This window comes from Eurypyga helias, unplaced genomic scaffold (genome assembly GCF_000690775.1).
Source record: "Eurypyga helias isolate BGI_N326 unplaced genomic scaffold, ASM69077v1 scaffold11508, whole genome shotgun sequence".
Taxonomy (NCBI): Eukaryota; Metazoa; Chordata; class Aves; order Eurypygiformes; family Eurypygidae; genus Eurypyga; species Eurypyga helias.
The window spans coordinates 33,555-56,910 of NW_010268915.1; the positions used below are offsets into that span (position 1 = coordinate 33,555).

Here is a 23,356-nt window from a genome sequence, read left to right on the forward strand (position 1 = left end):
AATCACTTTTAAATGCAATTTAAAACAAATCCAAAATGTAAAGGTGACCTCAAATAATGTAATCAGCTGCATCTTTGTTTTCTGTTATATTTTGGAAATGCTGTAATAATATGATTTAAGTTAGTGGAATATACACAAAACAGAAATGAGTGCAATAGACCTTTTCCTTAGAAACTTTAAAATCTTTAACTTACTCCTAAGTGATATTGTTAAAAAAAAAAATCGATTTTTAATTTTTTAATTGCTGTAAATATAATGATACAAACACTGGCACAAAGCAGGAAAAAGTCAGAAATCAAATCTTTTCAATGTTATGCTGATGTACATTGCTTTAGAAGCAGTTTTATTTCATTATAGAGAGACAATTGTGTTGATTCATTTGTCAATAAGCAAAACACACATTAACCACTTTAGTAATCTTCTTTTCAGTTAGAAAAATTAAGATAATAATGCTTTGCAGCATATCTAGTTCAGTCCCAGGTCTTAGTCTGGAAATTTTAGCATAGACTTTGGAATTGGTTGGTTTGCAAACATCTGTGAAGTTCTGTAAATGGTCTGTGTCTTTACAGAAAGTGCAGCACAAGTGGCTCTTCTCTTTTCTTAAGTGGGGATTATAGGCTATATATTTAACAAGTAAATCAGCAGTCAGCTTCTTCTGGTTCAGCTACACGACAACATCATTCCTCTACAGCAGCGTACCTGCCTTCAAGCAGATTATATCATGCCAGTGATCACTCTCTCAAATAAACTCTGACAGGTTTACACAGCACATTAGAAAGCACAAAGAAAAGATGTATTCTGGAACCTTTCAGCACATTGGCACATGAACAAACATCAGTATCCTTAACAAAAAGCAGATGGTTAGTGTTAAAGCTACATATGTAATATTTTAAGCATTTCCTACATGGCATGTGACACATAATAAATACCCAAAGTAATGCCTCAGTCCTTCACTGTATGTATAGCACATCACATCAGTGTTTCATTTATGTCTTCTGGAGAGACTGTGCAGACAGAACAGAGCTCCTCTGTACTGAGGGTTTAGTATCTTACCCTGTCAGTACATCTGGAGCAATTTATTCCTCCTTCACTGGAAAACCACACAAGGAAATGATGCCCCAGACCCTCCAGCAAGGAAATAACATACAGTTAAGTCAGCATCTTTTTCCTTTATTGACCAGTGCAACTCTGGGAAATGGCCCATCAAGGGCAGTATCTCTCCGTCATTTAACTCTAGACCTATAGAAGTTCATCTGATCACAGTTTTTGCCCGGATTCTGAGCCAACAATGCTCTTTTAATTCCCATTACAGCCTTTTTTCATCTCTGTGTCCTAAGGATAACAGCCAAAGTTGCACTGTGTGCAAAGACTGTGTCACCACCCATGCTTTGATTGCAGTCATGGTCTATGCTCGTAAGAAAACTTTGGTCTGAACTTTCCAGGAGATGGGATGCGAGATTGCACCTCCAGGCATGAGACCATTTCCAGAGGAACTGTGCTTCAGCATCCCCTTTTCTCTCATGGATCAACTGCTGCTGGTCCCTGATTACAGTAAGAATCAGAGTTCTCATGGTGTGAGGTGCAATGGCAAATACAGTCGTACAATCCTTCACACCTCCACCACCCCTACGGAGGAGAAATCTGTATACTGTGCCATTCCTAGGGTTGGACTGGTGTGACCTCTTTTCAATGTGCCTACTTGTGCTTCAGAGAGCCCCAGCAACGGAGCAGGTCCACCCACCCATGGCAGGCTCAGGCAAAATCAGCATTTACACTCCCCCCTCATTTCTAAAATGAGGAGATGAATGCTACTGGTGCAGCATCTTCAAGAGACAGTGAAGTGTTAATCAAACATCAGTACTGCTATACAATATGCCCGCTTCACGCCACAGATGAGCTAAATTATGACTTTCTCTTTTAAAGGCACAGGAAGATCACCAATAACAGGTACACACATACCCTTACAGATACCATCTCTGCAGGACTTAAGGAAATACATGGAAAACATATTGTATTATCTTATGCCTACTGCAATAGTTATATTCAGAAAAAAATAATGACAAAATAATAACACCACTGAATTTTGGAAAAGAATTAATTCAGATGCTAACTGCCTGGCTTAAGTCCACTGTCAATATTACCAAAAAAAAATGACTACCACTTTTTCTATTTACCTTACTTGGAAAATGACTCACAAAAACTTGCTACAACCTCTTTTTTTTTTTCTTTCCATTTCTTTCTTTTTAACCACATTGTAGTTTTACCAGATAACATACTTCAATAAATAATCTTGGGTTATATGATTTTTCTTCACAAAGTAGGAGGGACCAGCTGACCACACAGCAAACAGTTGGCTCATTAAGAACAGCCCCTTTGATTCCCTGCAATCCCTGGACACCAACTTTCCTCACAGATGGAGAACAGCATATAAAAAGTCTCACCTGTTCTTAGGTTCAGCAAATGGAGATGATACATCTGCATCTGGATCCAAAATGTGGTCAAGTTCTTTCTGGTTTTTTTCATACATCCTTTTTCTCTCTGTCAGCCCCTTGTTATCAACCTGTGGGAAATCATAGTATCCCTTCCTCTTGGCTTTCAAGCGCAGCTTGTTGCGGTAATGTTCTATATCGGACTTCTGCTTCAAAGCCTTGTTCACCTAAAAGGCAAAAAGACATTTAAAGGATGGTGCTGGGCTGGCTACTTCCAAATGGTATTGTTGGAGTGTGTTTGATGCGCTGCATGTGTCATTTTACAGAGCGATTTTTGTTCCACACCGTGCCATCTGTAAGCAGCAAGGAACTGCAAGTGAACAGAGTCGCTGCATTTTTATGGCTTGGCAGATGGTTAAATAATTTTAGCCTAAAAATTATGTACCATCACAACAGTGACTCAGATACACCCACTGAAGAAAAACACCAATGATGTTAGCCAATTGTCATGACCCAACATCATCCTTGCTCTTGAGCGTGATGGGGACAACTCACCTAGAGTCCTGTAAGTACAGAGGCATCGCCCCACACTGCACAAAACTTTAAATAAGTCATATCTGGTGGCTGGGGAGGAACTCCAGTGAAATATCATCATATGTTCCTCTTATTTATATGCTTCCTTGTAAATCTGTAACAGACCCTGACAGAGACAGGATCCTTAAATGAATGGGTGTTTGGTCTGACCTGGTACAGGTCAGGTCTCATGGTTGTTCCTAAGCATTGACAAAATTTCCCTCATGCTTCAAATTGTCAGTTACCTGGAAATGAGCAATTTACTTGGGCTTTCTCCTTCCAGAGTCAAATTCTAGAGCCTTCTCACAAATTTCAAGAAATGTATGTACAAGAGAGCACACAGCACCAGGAGTGCCATCCTGTTGACTTAAAGAAAATAGATGCTGAAACCTAAATAAGCCTTTCTCCGAGTTTGGAAAATACATGGCACGTCAGAGCTTAAAGTAAAAGTATGAAATGGAGCATGACAAACTGCTCTAATCCAGGTCCACATGGGAAGCCTGATGACACTGTCTTTTACTCTGTCTCTGGCAGCAGCCCTCCCTATTGCTTTTAAACAGCATCGGGGAGATTCTGCCTGATCTTTAAATGACTCAGTCACTTAAAGTGCATTAAAGTCCGAGTTTGTAAGCAAGACACACACCTCTGACTCATCCCCATCACGTTTAACAACTATATAAAATCAACAGTCCTTCATAAATACCAGTCTTAATTAAACCAACATAAAATCATTAATAATCATACAAGTGGTAGAGCCAAAGCATGGTTTTTGTCTTCCCGGGAAACAACTGCACCCTGTGTGGAGACTGGAGTGCAGACTGGGCAAAGCCATGGCCTGTTCCACCCCTTCTTTTTCTGAATGAGATGTATTGCTCAGTATAGAAAGATGAGCTTAGGACCCAGGTGATCTATATACATTTCCAAGTTCAGTCACAGAATTCATGTAGACAGAGATCTTATTCTGCTCTCTGCCTTCATTACTCGCCTTGTTAAAACTGCTGTGATAGGAGAGAAGGATACTGAGAAGGTAGGAATACAGACAATTGCCTCTTTCAAGGTCACATGCATTCACAGGTGCATTGCAAAAGAGCAGATCTTAAATTCTCAGACCTCCAAGCCTACAATGCTAATGGGACTTTAAATAGGACCAGGGTGAAAAGTTCCAACCAGTCCTCAACTCTAACAGGTTGAAGATGTTCCACCTGTGGATACAGTCAAGGAAACAGCTGGAGACTTCATCAGACAGTCCTTACCTCTCCATTAATGATGGCAGATTCCTGGCTCCTATCTGATGCAGCATGCATAGCAGGTAGTGCCACGGGTTTGATAGCTATCAGCTGTACTGATCCAGAAGAGGTGTCGAAGGGGTCAATGGAAGATTTGGCAATGTTATCAAAGAGAATGCCTCCTTCCTCTTCATCACTTACAGGCACTAAAGCACATCAAACTTATTCAGCATAAAGACACAGATATTTTTAATGCACATTCAAGGTGAAATTCAGTGAGCACATGCTTTAGGTTAATGATGTGCTCAGTACACTGGAGGAGCAGACCTGGGAGACCTTTACAGTGGAAAAAAAATGCCATTAGATTACAGATAACATTATGTATTCAAAGGATTTTCTGACAGTTCCCCAAAGAAGGTAGATTTCCAACCTGCACTAATAAGATGGGGCGGGGGGGGAGGGGGGAATGGAAAAAGAATGACAGAAAATTGCATGAAAATGACAAGGAAAGTCAAAGTGCATCTTTTGCTAGGTGGCACACAGAAAAAATGTTATATGTGCACATATAAGTCTCCACATGCCAATGGATCAGTGGTTGCACCTGACCTAACCCAAGTCCAGCTTTTTGTGTGTCCTATACAGCAAGAGCATGGGCATTCTCAAAATCTGAAAAATAAACCTACTGATTTTAGCAAGCTATTAATGCTAAAAATGCCATCTGTTGAAATGAAAGCATTACTGTTTTGTGTTAAAACATGCTTAAGAAACTTATGGTGTCCAAGTTTATGCTTTTTTATTTTTTTGCTCTGCAAAACAGTACCTCAGGTGGCTGTAAAGTTAAAACATTAAAATTTCTGAAGAGATAGAAGTCTTCTGAAAATCTTTAAAATTAAATGGCATAGCAAAGCATCTTCAGCTTTATATTTCTATATAAATGAGTAACTTCCACATACTATTGGGCCCTTTCTCCTCCAAATTTTGTTAGTAAACTTGCATCACCTTGTCAGCTGATGAATCGTAAACCTTTTATCCTCATTTTGGAATAAAAGAATGACTCTAAAGTATGAGCAAAAATTCTACAAAGAGATTCTTGCTAACATTTTTGAATAATTATGCTATTAGAGTGAAGAATGTTTGCTCCATCTCCTAACTGACAGGAGCAGAGATCCTCTGCTGAAGAGCAAAGTGGTCTGCTCCAAATTTATTTCCTCTGAAAATACACTCTGCTTTAATATTTAATCACTGCACAAATTACAATGGACTTGTATAAACTCAGCAGTTCAGATAGCCAGTGATTTTGGTAAGAAAATATTTGACAGTGGTAACATAAAATATGAACCCACTGAGTAAGCTTATTATCTTCCTGTCAGTACTCGGTGTGGACTGGAGTTAGCACTACTTGAGCTTTTGAGAAACAGATGGGTTAAATCACTCTGTCATTAAATCTTGTCCTTCTGGCTCCACAGAACTGTCCAAATATGATAGAAGAGTTTTTAGTGGGTCTGAAATCCCTCCGTCCCTCCTGGGGCAGTTCAATCACTCTGAGTTTGTATGCTCACCGGAGTGAGCGGATCACAAGCCTGGCGCACCGAAATGAACTGCCGGACTCCCACTGATGACCCTGCCACCAGGACACCACACCAGCAAAGTCAGGTGCTCAGAAAGATACTTGCCTGCCACAACCCGCACTTGAACAGGAGAGCATTTACATTACAATGAGTACAAAAGTGAATCATGTTCTTCCCTTGGGGCATTCTGAATCAGTTCAGTTCTCACCTAAGGCACCACATACAGCTCTGGAAGACTGTGTTGTCTGTAATTCACTGCCGAAACTTCCACACTACCCTAACAAGGTACCTCTGTTGTGACACGACCATCTCCAAGAGAGAAAAAGTTTGTCTGAATTGTATTTTTCACTGACAAAGATGTTCTCTCGTGATGATTACAGCTCAGGTGAGCCTGGATAGTATCTCATCAGCAGTCCAAATACCAAGAAGTGGAATCGCTTCCCTTGACTGCCTGTCTCAGCATTTGCCTGAAGCAGGCATGCCTGAAAACACTGGCTAAGCATCAACGTGTAAAACGTGATTCTCTCCAAACATCCTCTGAATATCCTACTTCAAGCAGAAAGCACCAAGAAGTGCAGCTGTCTTTCCACCCCAGTGTTTCAGAAGGACTGCACTTGCTGAGACCTCAGCAGTGAGCTCCAGGCACCCACAGAGAGCATGACGAGCTACAGATGCATGGGTTGTCTCCTCAGACCTCATTTCAGGATCAGAAACCAAGAGTTTTGCTTAATTAAACAGAATTCCTCTTGTTCAAAGACTCATTTAAGTAAAGAAAAATTAAGGGTAAAGAGAATCAGGCATCACAGACAACAGCTACTTCTAATGCGGTACATTAACAGGGAGAAGGCACTATCAGCCCTCTCATTTGTGAGCACACCTACTGCAGTGCTATTGGCATGGAAATAATAAGAAAATGGGACTAGAATCTGGATGTCTAGTCCGCCTTAGCTTAGCATTTGTTCATTAATTGGCATTTATGTATCAAAGTAGTTTTTTCCACTGCCCTTTTTTCACTGATGAGTGATAAAGAATGTCTGTGATCTGCAGTTACTGGCACACTGCTATAGTTTGTATTGGCAGTAAATCATAGGCAAGTACTTTGGGAATCTTCATATTTGCTTCTATCCATCCCTTTCAGAGAGAATTTACAGCAAGCATTTATAACACAGCTGATCCACAGCAACCTCTAAACTTTAAGAAAACAAACCAAAGGGAGCTCAGAGCAAAGTGGGAGCTCTGGAGGGTTTATTTCTGCTGTGTGTCCCTGTCCTGGGCCAACCCACCCATCCCATCACCTCAGCTGGGCAAGTGACCAAGGGGCACAGGAAACTTCCAAAAACTACCCAATTGTTTAGTCACTCACAATAAGCACAGTTGCTTATTATAAGTAGCAGCACAGATTTTTAGTGATGCTTTTATTTTTTGTTTATAAACAGACGTACCAACATTTTTATGGATTTATTGTTCTTGTAATCTTGCTTGCACTGGCTGTGTGCTCACATAGCAAGAAAAGGCAGAAAAGGGGAAAAAAATTACTTAATCATTTATTTAACAGTAATTTCCCATCTCTGAAAAATCTTGTGCTAGATAACTCATGCCACATGATCCATTGAGATTGAATTACTCCTCCTAATCTTCCTGAGACTGAAGTAGATGAAGATGGCTAAGCATCAACGATGCTTTTTTTTTTTTTTGCATGATCCAAAGCAATCATTTATTCAGGTGGAGTGCCAATTGCAGTGAAGATTCAGCGTGGCACTGGGTTTTTGAAGAGCAGGACCATCGCTGAAGCTTCATCTCCACATCACTGCAGCTATTAGTATCGAAGATTTGCTGGATTAGAGCTGCTCCAGGGATGCTACCCTCCAGGGTGGGTGCAGCTCGGCACTATTTCCAGGCAGCGATGCCAGCAGGTGGTGCTACCCACTCGTGTCGCTGGTCCAGCAGCCGGTGGAAGAGAGACTGTGGAACGGCAGCGCTGAACTGATAAGCAATTGGACAGGTGGAATATTCTATTTCTACCTAGCTATTAATTCATATAGAAAAATAAAAGTTCTACTTTTGCCAGCCTAAGATTTCAATGTGAAGGCCACACAGGATTTCTTCTCTCCTCTTTCTTTCCCTCCATCTTACCTTGCCTCCCTTCTCCCAAATGTGTTGGAAGAAAAAAAAAGGACTGAAATACTTACCTGGGGGTGGCAGGGGGTGGGGGGGAAAGACAAGGAAAGCTAAATCACCTGTGGATCAAGGAATCAGGTAACCTTACAGGAAAATACCTGAAACAAAGACATGTGCTGTCCTGCTCAGAAGCAACCACTTCACCAACTTTGGAAGTCTTCAGAAAAAGAATGGAGAAAAAACATGCAAAGACAAAACATGGGAGACGCAAGCAGGTAGACATGCTCTGCCTTTTCTCAGGTCATTCAGTGAAGCATTAAAAATTTTCAAAGATTTATTTTGTATGAAGGGAATGCAAACATTATAACCAACTACGGTGTGCAATGAATTCGCCCAGTAACAGAAGGGTTTAAAGCGATATAATCTATTTGCTGTCCTAATAAAGGAAAATCGTAAGTTTGACATAGAGCAAACTATGCGACATATCTTGAAGACTGTCTTCTAAGGAAAGAGCCTGTTTATGAGTATTTCAAACAGAAATCCTGAGTCCTGGATGTAAATTAACAATGGGGAGATAATTTTCACTTTGGAGAAAAATATCTCTACACAGAAAAAAAAAAGTTTTCTACATCATCTAAATCATTCATCAGCTTACTACCTCCAGAAAGGTATAAACAGCAGCTCTTAGCAATAAAGAAATGTATGCTTCTGAAGGAGTTTATAAGCTTGTAAGTAGAATACAAGTTTCCTTACATCAGTATCTGAACCTATTCAGGACTGAAACACCTCTCTGTAACGTACTGCAGCGTAACAGAAAATATACTTGTGTACACACCCACCTCCTTCCCAAAATGCACCCTACTGTGAGACAGTGCGATTCTAAGCCTTTCATGAACAGCACAAATATTATATTTTCAGAGAAGCAGATGGCTTACAGACTAATGGAAGCAGCTCACGATTCCTCCTGGATATTATTTGCTCAGATGTGAAGTTTGTGAAATGCCAGGCCACATGTCTGAGGTGTTGCAACCCTGGGTTTGCCTGGGATCCTGAAACAGGGGTTACCTGAGCAGGTCGTCTGAGACCCCTGAACTGACATTTGCAGGTTTTGGGTTTTTTTTTTTTTTTTAATGAAACTGTATACACAGAGTGTCTACACCTCTGTTAGCTACTTGCTTCATTCTATGAAGGTTTCTCATCCTTATAAGCAGAAGCAAAGATCTCTCTCTCTGGTTATTTCTTCTCCAAACACATCCACCTCATCTATTTAAATATCAAAGTCTTTCAAAGCTAGACCTTGTATTTCCTAATGTTTGTAGAGAATCCACAAACCTTTTCTTGGCTGACACTTCTCTAATACCATCCTACGCATGTTCAATAATTTAAAAAGCATATTTAACTGACAGCGATGATGACTATACAAAGAAGATAGGGAAAGCATGAGAACCTACAACAGAAGACACTTCTTTAAGACAGCAGTACTCTAAGTTTTAAAAAGCTACGCAGAAATAGTTTCCTGTTGGCACCATAAAACCATGCATTTGTCTTCTTCAATGCTGACATATCAGAGAAAGATCATAAACATCCAGACTGCCACGGGATCTGATGACATGAACATCACACTGTTGCTTGGATGAGAACTGCTGTCAGACTCAATTAGTGACAGAGTAAAGCTCATCTGGAGGGGAAGGCAGACAGGAATTAAGAAATACTTAATTGCACAACCACCTGCAGATCCCAGTTCCTTCAGAGGTCTGCTGTGACAGGCACCTCAGCAACACAGGATAAGGTCATTTCTTGCCATGAGAAAAGCAATCAAAAAGACTGGCTCAAAAAGAAAAAAAGACAAGGTGGGTTAGCAATGCTGACATAAAAGAGGTCAAACAGAAGGTATTTTCCACTTATTTATGCGTGTTCTACCACATCTTTGAATACAGCACCTGAGTGACCTCAATCACACAACATGGACAACCCAGAGTTGTTGTTTGTTCTCCGACTCTTTCTCTGGGGAAAGAGGTGGTGGAGCAGCAGCACCTTTTGATTATTGTAGAAGTGTGAAGAGGCTCAGAAACATGTCTCAGAAGTTCCCAGAATAGGTTCTAACACTTGACTGCCTCTTGCAAACCAAACCCAAGTGGAGAAAGTGGGAAATGGCATTGGCTATGTCTGAAGAAACAAAGCGTTCACTGTCACCAGCAAGATGCTAGTGGGGTCACAGTGCTCACGATATTTAAAATAAACAAACACACAAAAAAGGACAGCATAAGAAATGGAAAAAACATGGGTAAATATTAGGCTATGTCACTCAAGCTGAAATTTTTGGAGGAAAAAAAAAAAAAAAAATCCACTGTAAAGTTTCTGGGAACCTCCAGGAGAATAGTAACTAGTGCCAATACGAGGAATTTCAGCTGAACAAGTGGCTGTATCTTTTTAACCCCACTGTGGTTAAATGTCAAGAAATTACTCCAGAAGAACCTAGGAGTTTATTGTGAGAGGCGAGGAGTTCAAGATTCCCACTAACACTATTTATGAGGCAAACAAAACTAATGCTTCAAGATGAGGGAATGAATGATGAAAAGAACAGAATCCTCTCTCCACACTATAAATTCTTCCCAGCACTCTGATTTCTCAGCTTTTCAGAGACACAGGCATCATGAAAGGGAATCATCCCACTTCAAATCTGCACATATGTCCCAATGCAGTTATCTAGGCTCCTTCTTTACTGGAAAGAGAAAGGCAAGTACCTCCAGAACAGAGAGATGCATCCCACTTAGCTGTGGCCCTCTGGAGTCACTTGGTTAGGTTAGGCTAGGAAGCCAACTTTAAAGGACCAAAATTTGGGAAGATGAAGCCTTTTTCACCCTAACTTGTACTTCACTCCATCCAATACTGAAAAGGCAGATGAAGGGATGTTTGCCAGGATGCACCAGATCCTCCAGCTGTGTCAAACCAGACTGCTACATCGCTGCTACTGGATTCAGCTGCTGTTGCCATGTTTCATTTTGATTTGAGTCACCTCAGACGACTGCTCAGAAATTCAGAAAAACTGACTCTGACGCTGAGCTGCCACATCAGACAGTGTGAAAACTGGTGGTCCACACTTCCACAGAATAAAGGAGGCAATCTATCATAGCATGGCTGAGTTACATCCAAAAATCCCTTTGATTTTAACTAAGCAAATAATACAGCCAAGTTTTCCTCCCCGGTACTTTGTTCCTGCAGCTGTCTGATTTTCAGATATCCCTACATAGAACAGAAGGAAAAAACAATTAAAAATTTATAAGACAACTTCTGCCTGGACAGAGAAAATTATAGTCTTAGAGACTGATATTTAAAAGAAGGAGTGAGGCCCCTGACTGAACTGTTTCTGGAAAGTTCCATCTGTATTTAAAGACAATGTCCAAATACTTGGAAGATGCAAGTGTTCCAGCTGTGATCCCTAGGAGGAGGAAAGGAAGATTTCTTACACAAGATTGACTCTGAAAAATATTCACCTGTGTTGTGTGTCCTTTTGTGATGGCAATGATCAAGTACAAAACTGGGCTCAACTACACGAGTTTTCAGCCCAAAAGGTATGGAGTCATATGCTTCACTGAGAATTGCTAGCAAGTTTTCATTTTTCTCAAAGCAAACAGCAATCACACCTCACAAAGATACTAACAGGAAGGTTGCAAGATCAAGCAGTCAAGGTTTGGAAAAATGACCTAGATAACTTTGACCAGCTTCATTCTGTGAGGAGCTGGTGAAAGAAATGTTTTTATTGTAGGCTACTATAATTCTTTAAGTACATGTGGGTTCAGCCATTTGTTTCTCTCTGAACGATGTTAGGCCTGATAAAACAAGAGGTGAAAGTGCTAATATCCTGTTATTCTATTCCATGCTCCTACAAACCCGTCTCGGAAATTGCCAGTACCTCTGTTGGCTGGTTCATTCATCTCACAGTCATCTAACATAGACAATTGGACACTACGTTTTTTCTTTCAGTGTCCAAAGTAAATGAAAGCCCAACTCATCAACTTTTAGAAAGCAAACATCCTATCAAAATGATAATAAATATTTTCCAAAGAAAACAAAAGGAAAGAAACGTTATTACCTTAAAAAACCCTTATCATTATTGTAACATAAATAGATATTTTATTCATGTTTTCTGTAAAAACAAAGCTCAGCTAAAGAGTTCTCCTGATCCTTCACAGCATCAGGTTCTTAAGCCAAGCCTGTCAGTCTGTGGTGGTTTCACACTGTCACTCTTACCCCTGACACACTCCATTTGGAGTCAATTTTGATACAAGACATATAGGCTTTATGTGCTGAGGTAACAACCAGTGCTGTCAGTTTTCCATGTAACTAAATGTCAGCAAGAAATAGAATCTAAAATTGGTCTGTAACTATGGCAACTAATGAGCCATTCTAACTTGGAGTCCCCACATCAAACATGTGACCATCAAGGGATTCATTCCAGTTTTAAGATGTTGCTTTTCAAAGAAGAAAATATGAAGCTGCTTTTGCTGACATGCGCATTAGAGGCATTAGCCTACGACCAGGCTAGAGGGCTGGAGCAGGTTCAGACAAACCACCAGGAGAAAAGCAGCTTCTTTCTTAAACTAGAAGGAAAAACAGCCAACATATTCTATTGATGTTAATCATGCTGGATAAAGATAAAACCCTGCAAAAAGAACAAAATATCCAAGATGACAGCAGTGTTGATAATCATAGCACTGGGGAACAATGTGTAAGCTCCACGATGAAAACTAATGGGTGTCGTGATTTTTGTTTGCGTTTTGTGTGGTTTTTTATTACTTCAGCTTCAATAGGCATTTAGGATCACACAGCTCAAAACCACATCTGCACATGCATAAAAAAAATAAACCTTAGTCAAGGTCTGTAATTCTAGTAAGGGGGAGGCCATTTCATTTCCCATGGCCCTCTCTTCCTTCTCAGAAGTTGTTCTGAAAGGGTTGTGTCAGGGAACTCTCTTAAACAGATCTTAAAAATATGCTTAGAGCAAAAAAGTCCCCATCTCTTTACTAGTGAACAATATATTTATTCCCCTTCATAACTGTGCCTGGAAACTCCTAGGTGACCCTTTGTAGGGCCACGTAAGTTGAGTGAAGGAAGATCCTCTGGAAGCAGCTGAAGTCTCTCCCAGAAGGAGGGCTCTGCAGGAAAAGCATTTCATGCACTGGTTCCATCAAAGCCACAATAGCCAGATGGAAACAGCCTGTCTATGGCTATGACACACTAAAGACGTTTTCCTAGAAATCATTTAGTTCCTTTGCTGCTCCTGACAGGGAGCACCTTGACCAGATTAAACAAAAACATTACTCAGGCTTTTTCTCAGAAAAAGAGAAGGCAAGATAAACACATAACTAAAGCAGTTATTAGTTTCCTGCATGATTTGAAAAAGGCCTAGTTACTGTTATCAAATAAAGTTAAAGCTAGAATGATAATGAAATTCAGATTTAAAACAAAGTGTGTACATGCCTTTATACTACATGGAAAGGTTTCTTTAAGTAGCACGTGTATGTTCTACACTACAGCCCAGATCAGAAGAGAAAATGTTAGGTGTTAGTCAATTCTTTAACAGAGAAACTGGAAGTTCTTAAAAATTTTCTTAGAAGATTTAAAACCTAACAAAACAAACAAAAAAATACCTTCACTAAGTTATTTTACCTACACAGGTAAATGTCGCCTGACACTGTTTTTTAATACTGACTTCCCTGGGTAGAGCATAAAAAAAAAAAATAAAAAAAGCATAAATTACAGCTTTTCACACTACACCATAAATGTTGCTGTCCTGTAAATGAGCTGTATTGGAAACAGTGAAAAATTAATTACAATCCTTGAAACATAGAATAACTAAATATTGTTATGCTCTCTATGAAGAAAAAAAAAAAGGCCTTTTTGAGAAAAACTAGTCAGAATACTTATTATTGCAGGTCTGGAGTAATCAGTAAAGTCACAAGTCTGTCAGAAGAAAGCAGTACAGGTGACATATAAAACACATAATGAAAGAAAGTAAACCACTTCTTTCTGAATGTGCAAACGTGCATAAATCTCAGTGAAGCTGAGTTAAAAGCAGATTACTACGGCTCTATCAATTATATGGTCCCCACAAGATGCAGTGCTCTACAGTACATGTGTGGAAAGGACAGAGGACACTTAAAAAAAGTAGCATGCTTTTGCCGTACAGAACAAAGGCCATCTTTGGTGCAATGATTGTCTCTATATCGCACTGTATTCCTGCTAAAACAGCAACACCTTTGTGTGACACTTCAGTATTAGGCATAACGATCATCCAAGGATGATATGATACCAGCATCGCCTCCGCAGAGGTTACTTGGCTGATTTACTGGAGAAAGGAGAATAGACCTACACTAAGATATTTTTCTTTATCCAAGTCCTCTTTTCCACACTTACATTTTTAACGAAGAAGAATTACAGACTTGTGTTCACAACAGAATACGATGAGACCACATCCAGTTTAATTCCCTCCCTTTAGAGGAAACGATCAATTGGTTCAACCACATTTTTTTCTATTCATTTGGAAAATATAACTATGGAAGCAAAGCTATAACTCAGGAGAAATAAGTAGAGACAGACAAAAGAAAAGCAAGGAAGAAAGGGGATTGCATTCTATTCTCATTATATGTTCCCAATACATCTCAAGTCACAAGGTCACCATCATCAACCAAGGGCTTGTGAAAAACACCGGGAGTCACATCCTCGATGCATCAGAAATAGCTGTTGGTTAAGTATTAATAAAAATAATGTATGATGTGAATGATAAGAGATGGAAAGCTAAAGCTCTGGATGTCCCGCATTTTTCTTAAATTTATTTTTACCTAATTAATCCATCTTCATCAGATCGAGGCCAGCTCAGCAACAGCCATAATGGAAATTACTATCTTTGTGCTTTACACAGAAAAAAGGTTGTAAACCCCGTCCACCTACTACACAGTATCATGTCTTTATTAGTTTACTGGTATTTAAAGAAAAAAGAAAAATAAAAAAGAACAAAAACTTGCAAAGGCCCACACACAGAGTAAACACCACACTGTTTTGTGTGAGGTTGAGAACAAGTTATAACAGTAAAAGAGAAAAAAACAAACAACTATGAACAGAAAATGCCTAGGTACTGCTGAAGGTACAGGGAGGTGGTTTCAACATAGCTAGCGCCTGTGTGGGTACCGCTACAGGGCCGACTGCGAGCAGCTCTCATCAAGAAACGCTTCTCACCATTTCTTTTCCTTCCTTCCTCTTGTGTCACTTTTTGTGGTGCCATTACTTTCTGGAGGGAGCTCCGACCAGAGCTGGGCTTTCCGGACCCGTTGCTGATGATGGAGCCGTTCTGACTTGGGGACCGGCTGCAAGTAACCATAGCAACAAGGAAGGCTGTGAGTTCTTCCTTATAAGCCTCGTTTCAAGGTTATTACATTTGCACAGTTTGCATCAGTGAGTTTTTGAGTCTGATTTTGTACCGAAAGGAGATAGAATATAAAACAGCCCACACACAGAGTAAAGGCAGGAACAGAGCGACTGTAGGAGAACACGACTTATCAATTAGCTGAGAGCTGATGGGCATCGAAAGCAAGCACTTCGCATGCACAACCCCCACAATGACAGAAGCAGCACTGCAGAGGACAAAACATCCTGTTATCAATTCAGTGTCATTTATACAGCTAAAACAAAGCAGACCCTTGTTTTTATATATGTATGGCTAACTGAATTTCTTTATTATTAAACCTGCATTTATACTCAGCTATTTTGTCAGCCACAATGCAAAATTCAGTCACTCACTTAGGTGTATGCAAACACAATGTGATAAGAAAATTCTCCTTTTTACCATATAACATGGTTTAGCCAGCACCACTATTTGCTGAAACTCCTAAGAAAATGCTTGTTTTACTCATCCATTGCATATCCTTGCCCTGAAACTGGTCCCTGCACAGGGTGAAGATGAAGGGCAGAGCAGAACAACTGTGTGCTCACTCCCAATGAGAAGCAAGAACAAAAAAGGGCAGCATAACTCCGGGCTGCACTGGGTGCAAGATCTTCTTTTTGGAGTGGGAAAATCACTCAAATCCTAATGCACAGGCTAGTAAAAGCAGGCTAAAGTAGAAAAAGTTTAATTTGGTGCTACTCCACATCCAAACAGAGTGTCTAATTGTTCCTACACATTAAACCTGCCACAACAGGAATGAGAACTATCTGCGAAACTGTGTAGTTTCTCATGTGCCTGTCTGCAATTTACCTCTCTGAATCATCATGGCCATGGCCAATGACATGATAATGTGAAGAGGTTGCATTGCAGAGAAAAAATGGACTTAGTCACAAGGAGTTCCATTTACAGAGAAAAAAAAAAAATCAAGTTCTATTGCTGTCACAATGGCTTTATATCCAGCAAATGATAATAAATTAAAACAACTGTAAAAAACATCCCGTAAATTATTGCCAATACTATATTGACAGCTTGAAACATTCATTTACCTCCAGCTCTAACTGCCCTGTCTGGTGTAGGTAAAGAGCATTTACTGTGGTCAGAACAGGAAGGGACAATTAAGAGAAAAGTAATTCTTGGAGACTCTCTTTTGAAGATAGCGTAGGTGAAAATATGTATCATTTGAGACAGGCTCTTTCCAGCTACAGGGCTTTAGGAAAACTCAGCATGCAGCCCAGCTCAGCTCAGCCTGAGGATTTTCTTGTGAAACTCTATTGAGAATAAATATTCTTGAAAAGTAGCATTTCTCCCCTGTAAACCCGTCTGACACTGCTAACGAATAAACCCAGCTCAATAAAAAAAATTCATCCAGGGACGGACCAACACCTCAAGAAAAGCTCCACTTGGGAACAAGGAAAAGAAGTGAGCATGGATAGCTTTCATAATCATTTCTGCTACCACTAATATAAATATTCATCCTTTTTAAGTGGCCATCGTGTTATTAACTGTGAAGTTTCCTTCAGCGGTAATATCACAGAAGATATTCTGATCAGTTACCAGCCACTTCATGGCAATCTGATTTAAATTGACCTTTCCAGGCTGCAAAGTGGTCTGGATAAAAGAGCAAATACATAAAGGTCAAGAAATATTTCTTCATCTTCAGAAACCATTAAATTTCATCCCCAGACATAGCTCCTGGGAATGAAAAAGACTAAAATTCTGCATGTTCTCACTTACTCAAGTAATCACCCTGAAGGAGGCAAAACTAACTCTTAGTTAGAAAGGCACCAAGGTTCAACACATTTTATAATGGGAATAACTTTCCTGTGAATTCCTGGATCAATTTGCTTATCAACATTTGTTTAAAGTTGTGCAAATTAAGTAGAGGGGGATTTCTGTTCTCATTCAAAGGACTGACTGAAGTGCTTAATCACATTTGTTAGCGCATTAATTAATACAACTGGTTTATCTTTTTTGTGTGTATTTACACACAGCTTAGGCTTCAAGCCATATTAAAGAACAGTTCCTGCAAAGACTTGACCTGTGGGGGCCCAGCACCAGCAACCACAGCCAGTGTCATAGTCATCTTCCATCTGTCATTTCGTGAGGACAGAAGGGACAAGTGCTGTTTGGTTCACACGGACTATACAACCTGACTCCCACGGTTCGAGTGATTTATGGTGTGAACAGCGCATCACTGACATTAAAGGGCATAATAACAGTTTACACCCAAACCCAGCGAAGGAATCGCAGGAACCAGGGTAGTTCTCAGCTGGCTCATTCTTCTCTATCAGTACTCCCTGCAGACAGCTCTCTCCGTATTCCAGGTGATTTACCATACAACCAGAGAAGAATGCCAAACCAGACACCAGCTCAGGATCCTTCTCTTTCCACTTTTCTGTAGGAAGACCAATAGGGAGATCTCCCCAGGGGTCCTCCAGCCCCATGCTATGTGGGCTGACACCTTTCAGTGTGGCACCTCCTGTGACTGCATGTGACTCCGGTGCATCCCTGTCACAGCGTACTGCAACACCGCACTGAGTTTTACAAGCTCTTCCATTTCCCCAAAGGAGCAAATACCATTGTGCGTCAAGTACAAGATGAGGTGACTCAGCTATGAAGATATGATTTTTCTATAGAATTTCTCTTCACTAGCGAGATACTCCTATATGTTATCAAGTCACTTCAGGAGGCGAGCCCTGTGCCATGCAAGTATTCTGGTGATGATCGAGGGTAGACATGAGGTAAAACTTCCTAACAGGAAATGTAGTGAAGAACAGATTACGTGACGAGGCTGTGATCATCCCACCGGTGGAAGACTTTAAAAAAAAAAAAAAAAATCAGATAAAGCTGAGTTAGGGGTGTATTTGACCCTGCAGTGAAGAAGAGGAAGAGCCAGATAGCTTCCTGGGGACCTTCTAATCTGTGATCCTACAACCCTGTAGACAAACCTGGGACACTTTACCCTAGACACTGATGTTATCTAATCTATTCTTATAGTCTCAAAAGTTTTGTCCTGCTGTAGATGCTTTGGCACTAGACGTCTTCCATAAATATTTAGGCTTTGCCCTTCTGCTAATGAAGATGTTGCGTCCAATTCTGGAATGACAGAGTCTGTCAGTGGAGCTACAGCAACTTACAGTGGCTGAGGTCCTGTCCTTTGGTTCATTTGAGAAATGACCAATGTTCCTGCTCCAGATCCCATGTTTTGTTTGGGTTCATCTCGTCACCAGCATGCATGTGAGTGCCACTCCTGTTTACCTCCTCTCTGCATGTACAGCCTGTGAAGGCTTCACTTTGTTTCTTTCTTGTATTTTGCAGCAATCTTACACATCCAGTACAGACCAGCATTATGCCAAGAATATATCATGGAGGAACTATCTGCTACATGCAGAGCCTGGGTGCCAAATCTTGCAGATTTTCCATAAGCAATGTACAGCATGCACCCCATTCCACCCCTCTGAAAACATGCGAGTCCATACCTTTTCCTTGTTTCATTGGATTTGGCAGTTTTGATGGTGCTCCCATCCTGAGTAATTTCTCTCTCCTGGGAGGCAGGAGCATCTCTAACTGGAAGTGGAAGTACGACAGTCTCCTGAGTTACAGGTAAAACCTCATCTTCAGCTCCCTGCTGACCTAAGTGTTGCTTGGCATAGTCAAAGCCTTGTACTGGCTGCAACAAAAAGGGAGAGAAAAAAAACTTTCCAGCATGCATCATATGTTGATATAAAATTTCCATTTAAATATGAAATTTTCCACTACCCCTTAATTTCTTTTATTACATAAGTGACAGGTAAAACTATGTAGATTGCCATATGAATGTCCAACAGCAATGTAATTTTCTGATGAGACCTCCATTCCACATATTTTAAACAGGATTAGTTAGTGCAAAATTGATCTTGGCTAGCGTTTCTTACCCTGCTGTTACCCCCAGAAATTCCTTTGACAGACAATGGGAGAACTAACATACAGAACTAAAAATAAAGAGGGAGAAAAATAAGATCATATAGAAAATTGAAAACTTACTCTATGAAAAAAATCTTGTCTTTCCAAAGAGCGTAGGAGTAATTTATTCCAAATCAAGACAAAGTAAAAAAGGCACACATGAAAGTTTCATGGGCAACATTTCCCAGAAAAGGATCTTTTTCAGATCAGTGAAATTATATTTCCCTTAGCTTGCCAGTTGCCTACTGGGAAGGTTGTTATTGACTTCACTTGTTTCTCTTGGGAAGCGACATTTGCAAGAGCCTCGCAGCAAGGCAACCGAGGGCCGTCTTCCCAGCATCTCCTGCCCCGAACCCCACAGGGCTTTCCCTGCTGCCCCTGCAAGGAACAAGCGGAACTGACACATGCCTTCTGGGGAAAGCAGCCATCAAAAGGTGGATGCTCTTAATAGAAAAATTAAAGCATTTAAACAAAACAACTTTTCAAACTGCGATTTCTATTGGGGAAAAAAAAGGAAGAAAAAAAAAAAACCCACAAAGCAAAAACCAACCAACCTTTCTATTGGAAAACAAGAGAAGGTCAGAACAAACAGAAAACACACACAAAAAATAAAACATCCAAGCAATTCTTCACCACCTCTGGAAAAAATAATATGTAACATAAAAAAAAAAGATTCTTTGTAAACTAAGTTGAATTATTTTACCAAAAACTGGAAGAAAGCTCTTCCTGAAGTACAAGGACTATTGCTAGAATGCTAAAAAAGCAGCATAAACACTTCAAAGGTGAACAATAGTGATTTTAACCCTTGAACATACTTTGGAAAACACACCAGAATTAGACAGTTAATAACTGAATAGTCTGTCTCAGGTTCCTGTCATGCTGTCATTGAATATTGGTTCTGGAAGAAAATCAGCTGGATATAAAAAAAAAGAAAAAAATTTGCTGATGGCACAGAAAAAGGATGAGCTCTGAAGAAAAAAAAAAAACACCCAACACCACACAACCAAAAAAACACCACCATTTTCCCATGCTTTGTCCCTTCCTAGATCTGGGCTATAGCTATAAATGCAGATTAATTGCATAGGCAATCTCAGCCTGAAAAAACGGGGCCTTCTTCTGTTATTTAAAACAAAATAAAATACGCATTTTTTTATGGGGATCTACATCACGTTCCCAATCTCCTGTTTGAACTGAGGTTGCTGATTTCTGAAGTGCTTACATACTTCAGTATTCCTCTGATAAGTAGCTCCAGTGCATTAGGGAGACACTAACTGGTGTAATGTTGTTTTGGGAGAACAGGCATCCCCACACATTACCGTGATGAAACTTGCAACATATCAGAGAAATGCCAATTCACCATCACCACGCCATGACAAGTCATGACTGTATCGCCCCTGACAGAGCCTTCTGCTTGCCCTCCTCTGAAGGCAGGGTACCACAAAAGCAGCCGCCAAATTAGCTAGAAAGGGAGGAAATGAAGAAAGGGAAAGGAATAAAGAATGGCAAAGTAGAAGCTGTGTGAAGGACAGCTGGAAAGAACTACTGCACAACGTTCTAGACAGCAATATTTTTAACCAAAGCAATGTTTTTCAACCTTATAATCTATGTCATGTGTTAGTCACGACCCTCCTAGATACTCTGCAAAAAAGGAAGGGAAAAGCTGATTATCAGTTATTTCTCCATCCTGCCTTTGAAAGTGTAAAAGTTGCAACTTATACTTCATATCTTATTTAAAAAAACCCAACCAACCAAACAAACAAAAAAACCAACAACACTACCAAAACCAAACTAGAAGCAGCAAAGCATGAGAATCTCTACAGAACTCTGCAGAGTCCCAGCTTGGATCTGCCAAAGGAAGAAAATGAAGGATTATTTTAATCTGAGTTCTACTTACCACCATATCAAGTAACAAACTGCAATAAAGGAAGAGCTGAAAAAGCCATCTTCATCAGCAGACATACTGCGTTAAATAAGATTTGATCTTGGAACCCTGCTCTGTAAAAGCCCACAGGAGCAGATGGCTTTACCACCCCTGAAGGGAACTGGCAAGATTAAATCACGATCAGGCACTGCTGAAGCACTGCAAGCAGAGATGTCCAATGCAGTTACAATACCGAGAAAGACCAAAGGACTGGGATTTGAGTATTGCTTTTGAAATAATAAATGAATTATGGGACCATTAAATTACATTCCCTGGCAAAGGGCAGATTGAATACAGGGAGTTGTTTCTGGGACTTCTTTTCCTTGTAATGATCATGAAAAAGACACTAATATTTTTCTAAAAGAAAGAAAGAAAAGGAAAGAAAAGAAAAGAAGGATGATCAGCCCCTCCCTTCTACATATATACCCATGTACACGGACAGTTTCTCTAATCTTTTTTGTCAATGCCCTTTATCAAATTGATAGTGGTTGTTTTCTCATGGGCTGCAGTATTTGCTTTTGCTTGTGGGTCTTATGCTGCAGAACTTAACTCTGTTTACCTGCAAGCTCATGCATTCATTCCCTAAAAGAAAGGAAAGGTGACAAATCAAATCACATCCATTAAAAAAGCATGCTGCAAATTAGAAAGCAAGGGAGGTAAAACCTAACGTCTATCCATAACCTAAGTAAAACCAGTTACTTAAAATAAAAACAGCATTGAAAGACTACTAAAATAAATTACAATCAGAATTTCACCAATTCAAATTTTGACTTCCTTTAATTTTAAAATTGGAGAGTCAATTAAAAAAAAACAACCACAAAACAGTCCCTTTTCCTTGCAACTTAGTCCAGATGTCCCTGACTGGTAAGGCAATTCAGAACAGCAACACAATTCTAAAGAAGAATACTATAAACTGCGTTACATATGAAAGGTCATTTTTATACTTTATTTATTTAGCCTTCTGTCTGTTACAACAAAGTCATTCTTAAATTACCAGGCACAGGCAGCAAGCCTTATGTTATGTTACATCACCTCCCCCAGCTACAGAAGGATATTTAAGGCTAAATGTTTCATTACCCCTCCGTGCTGTGTTCGTGCATCCTATCCCGCTGGCACGGGATGGATCCTCTGGAGGGATGTGGCAGGAGCTCTGCAAAAAAAAACTGCTCCCAGCAGCAGCAGCAGGACTGCAGCGCTGAACAGGCAGCTCCACTCTGCCAGTCCCCTTGGTACAGGACTTTTGAATTCAAACACATAAAACAACACCACTGAAAACAAAACTGAAATCCAAGGTCACGGTTATCACATAATATTCTCTTTTCCTCTCTATACTGCTTTCTGGATATTCAAAAATTGCTCCAGTGGTTCAACAGCAAATCTCAAACACACAGAAACATAATACTAAAGCTCCTGCTTAAACTAAAATTCACTCTGCTGTGACTCCACTTACGGAACAGATTCAGCATTAATCAAGCAGTCTTGGGCACTTCTCTAAGCCATGAAATATAATATATTCATTTTAAATGTGATATAGATGCATGGTCATCAGCTGTTTGTACTGCCAAACTACATGAAATGTAGCAATTACAGTTCAAGTAATTACCACTATTTCTGATATCCCTAATGCTGGAATTCAAAATAAAATAGTTATTTTCAAAATGCCCTTATTTCATTATTTTCTCAAAATACATTTCTTAGCTTTATTTTAAGTAAAGGTGACAAAATCAGGAATGACAAAACCAGTTCATTCCCTGTTCCGCTGCATAGCTTATCTGCCACGGCCCATATATCAGGTTCTGCCTGATAGATCTGGTTGAAACTTTTTGATGGAGCCGTCATTGTGAAACTAAGCAGAAATCAAATTAGGTGTCATTCTGAAATGCATCACTTCTTACATAAAGATTTAAATTAAATTTTATGGAATCTCAAAATATACCCAAAAAGGGGAAATGCACTCTAGAACGGGACTACTGCACTACAGTTACAAATGTGAGCAAGTCTGGAGGAAAATCTCCTGAAACGAGCATAGTGTGGATGCTGGGAGCTCAGCACCAATTGTTGTGTTCTGCACATCCAGCTTGTCTGACCACATCGGCTGCTGATACAAACACAACCTGACTGAATGGCTTTTAACCTGA

At 40.0% G+C, this 23,356-nt stretch overlaps 1 protein-coding gene across 1 annotated transcript in view; it reads right to left on the reverse strand.

The window, feature by feature from the left end:
* The window catches only part of KIAA1549L (KIAA1549-like ortholog), a gene marked incomplete at its 5' end in the record, with an annotated part of 66,063 nt that overhangs the window by 21,274 nt on the left and 21,433 nt on the right, over window positions 1–23,356 (reverse strand). The window contains 4 exons of the mRNA XM_010157915.1: window positions 2,442–2,656; window positions 4,256–4,434; window positions 15,151–15,278; window positions 18,835–19,025. Of these exons, the coding sequence (XP_010156217.1) occupies window positions 2,442–2,656; window positions 4,256–4,434; window positions 15,151–15,278; window positions 18,835–19,025 (713 nt within the window). The remainder of the gene's footprint in view (window positions 1–2,441; window positions 2,657–4,255; window positions 4,435–15,150; window positions 15,279–18,834; window positions 19,026–23,356) is intronic.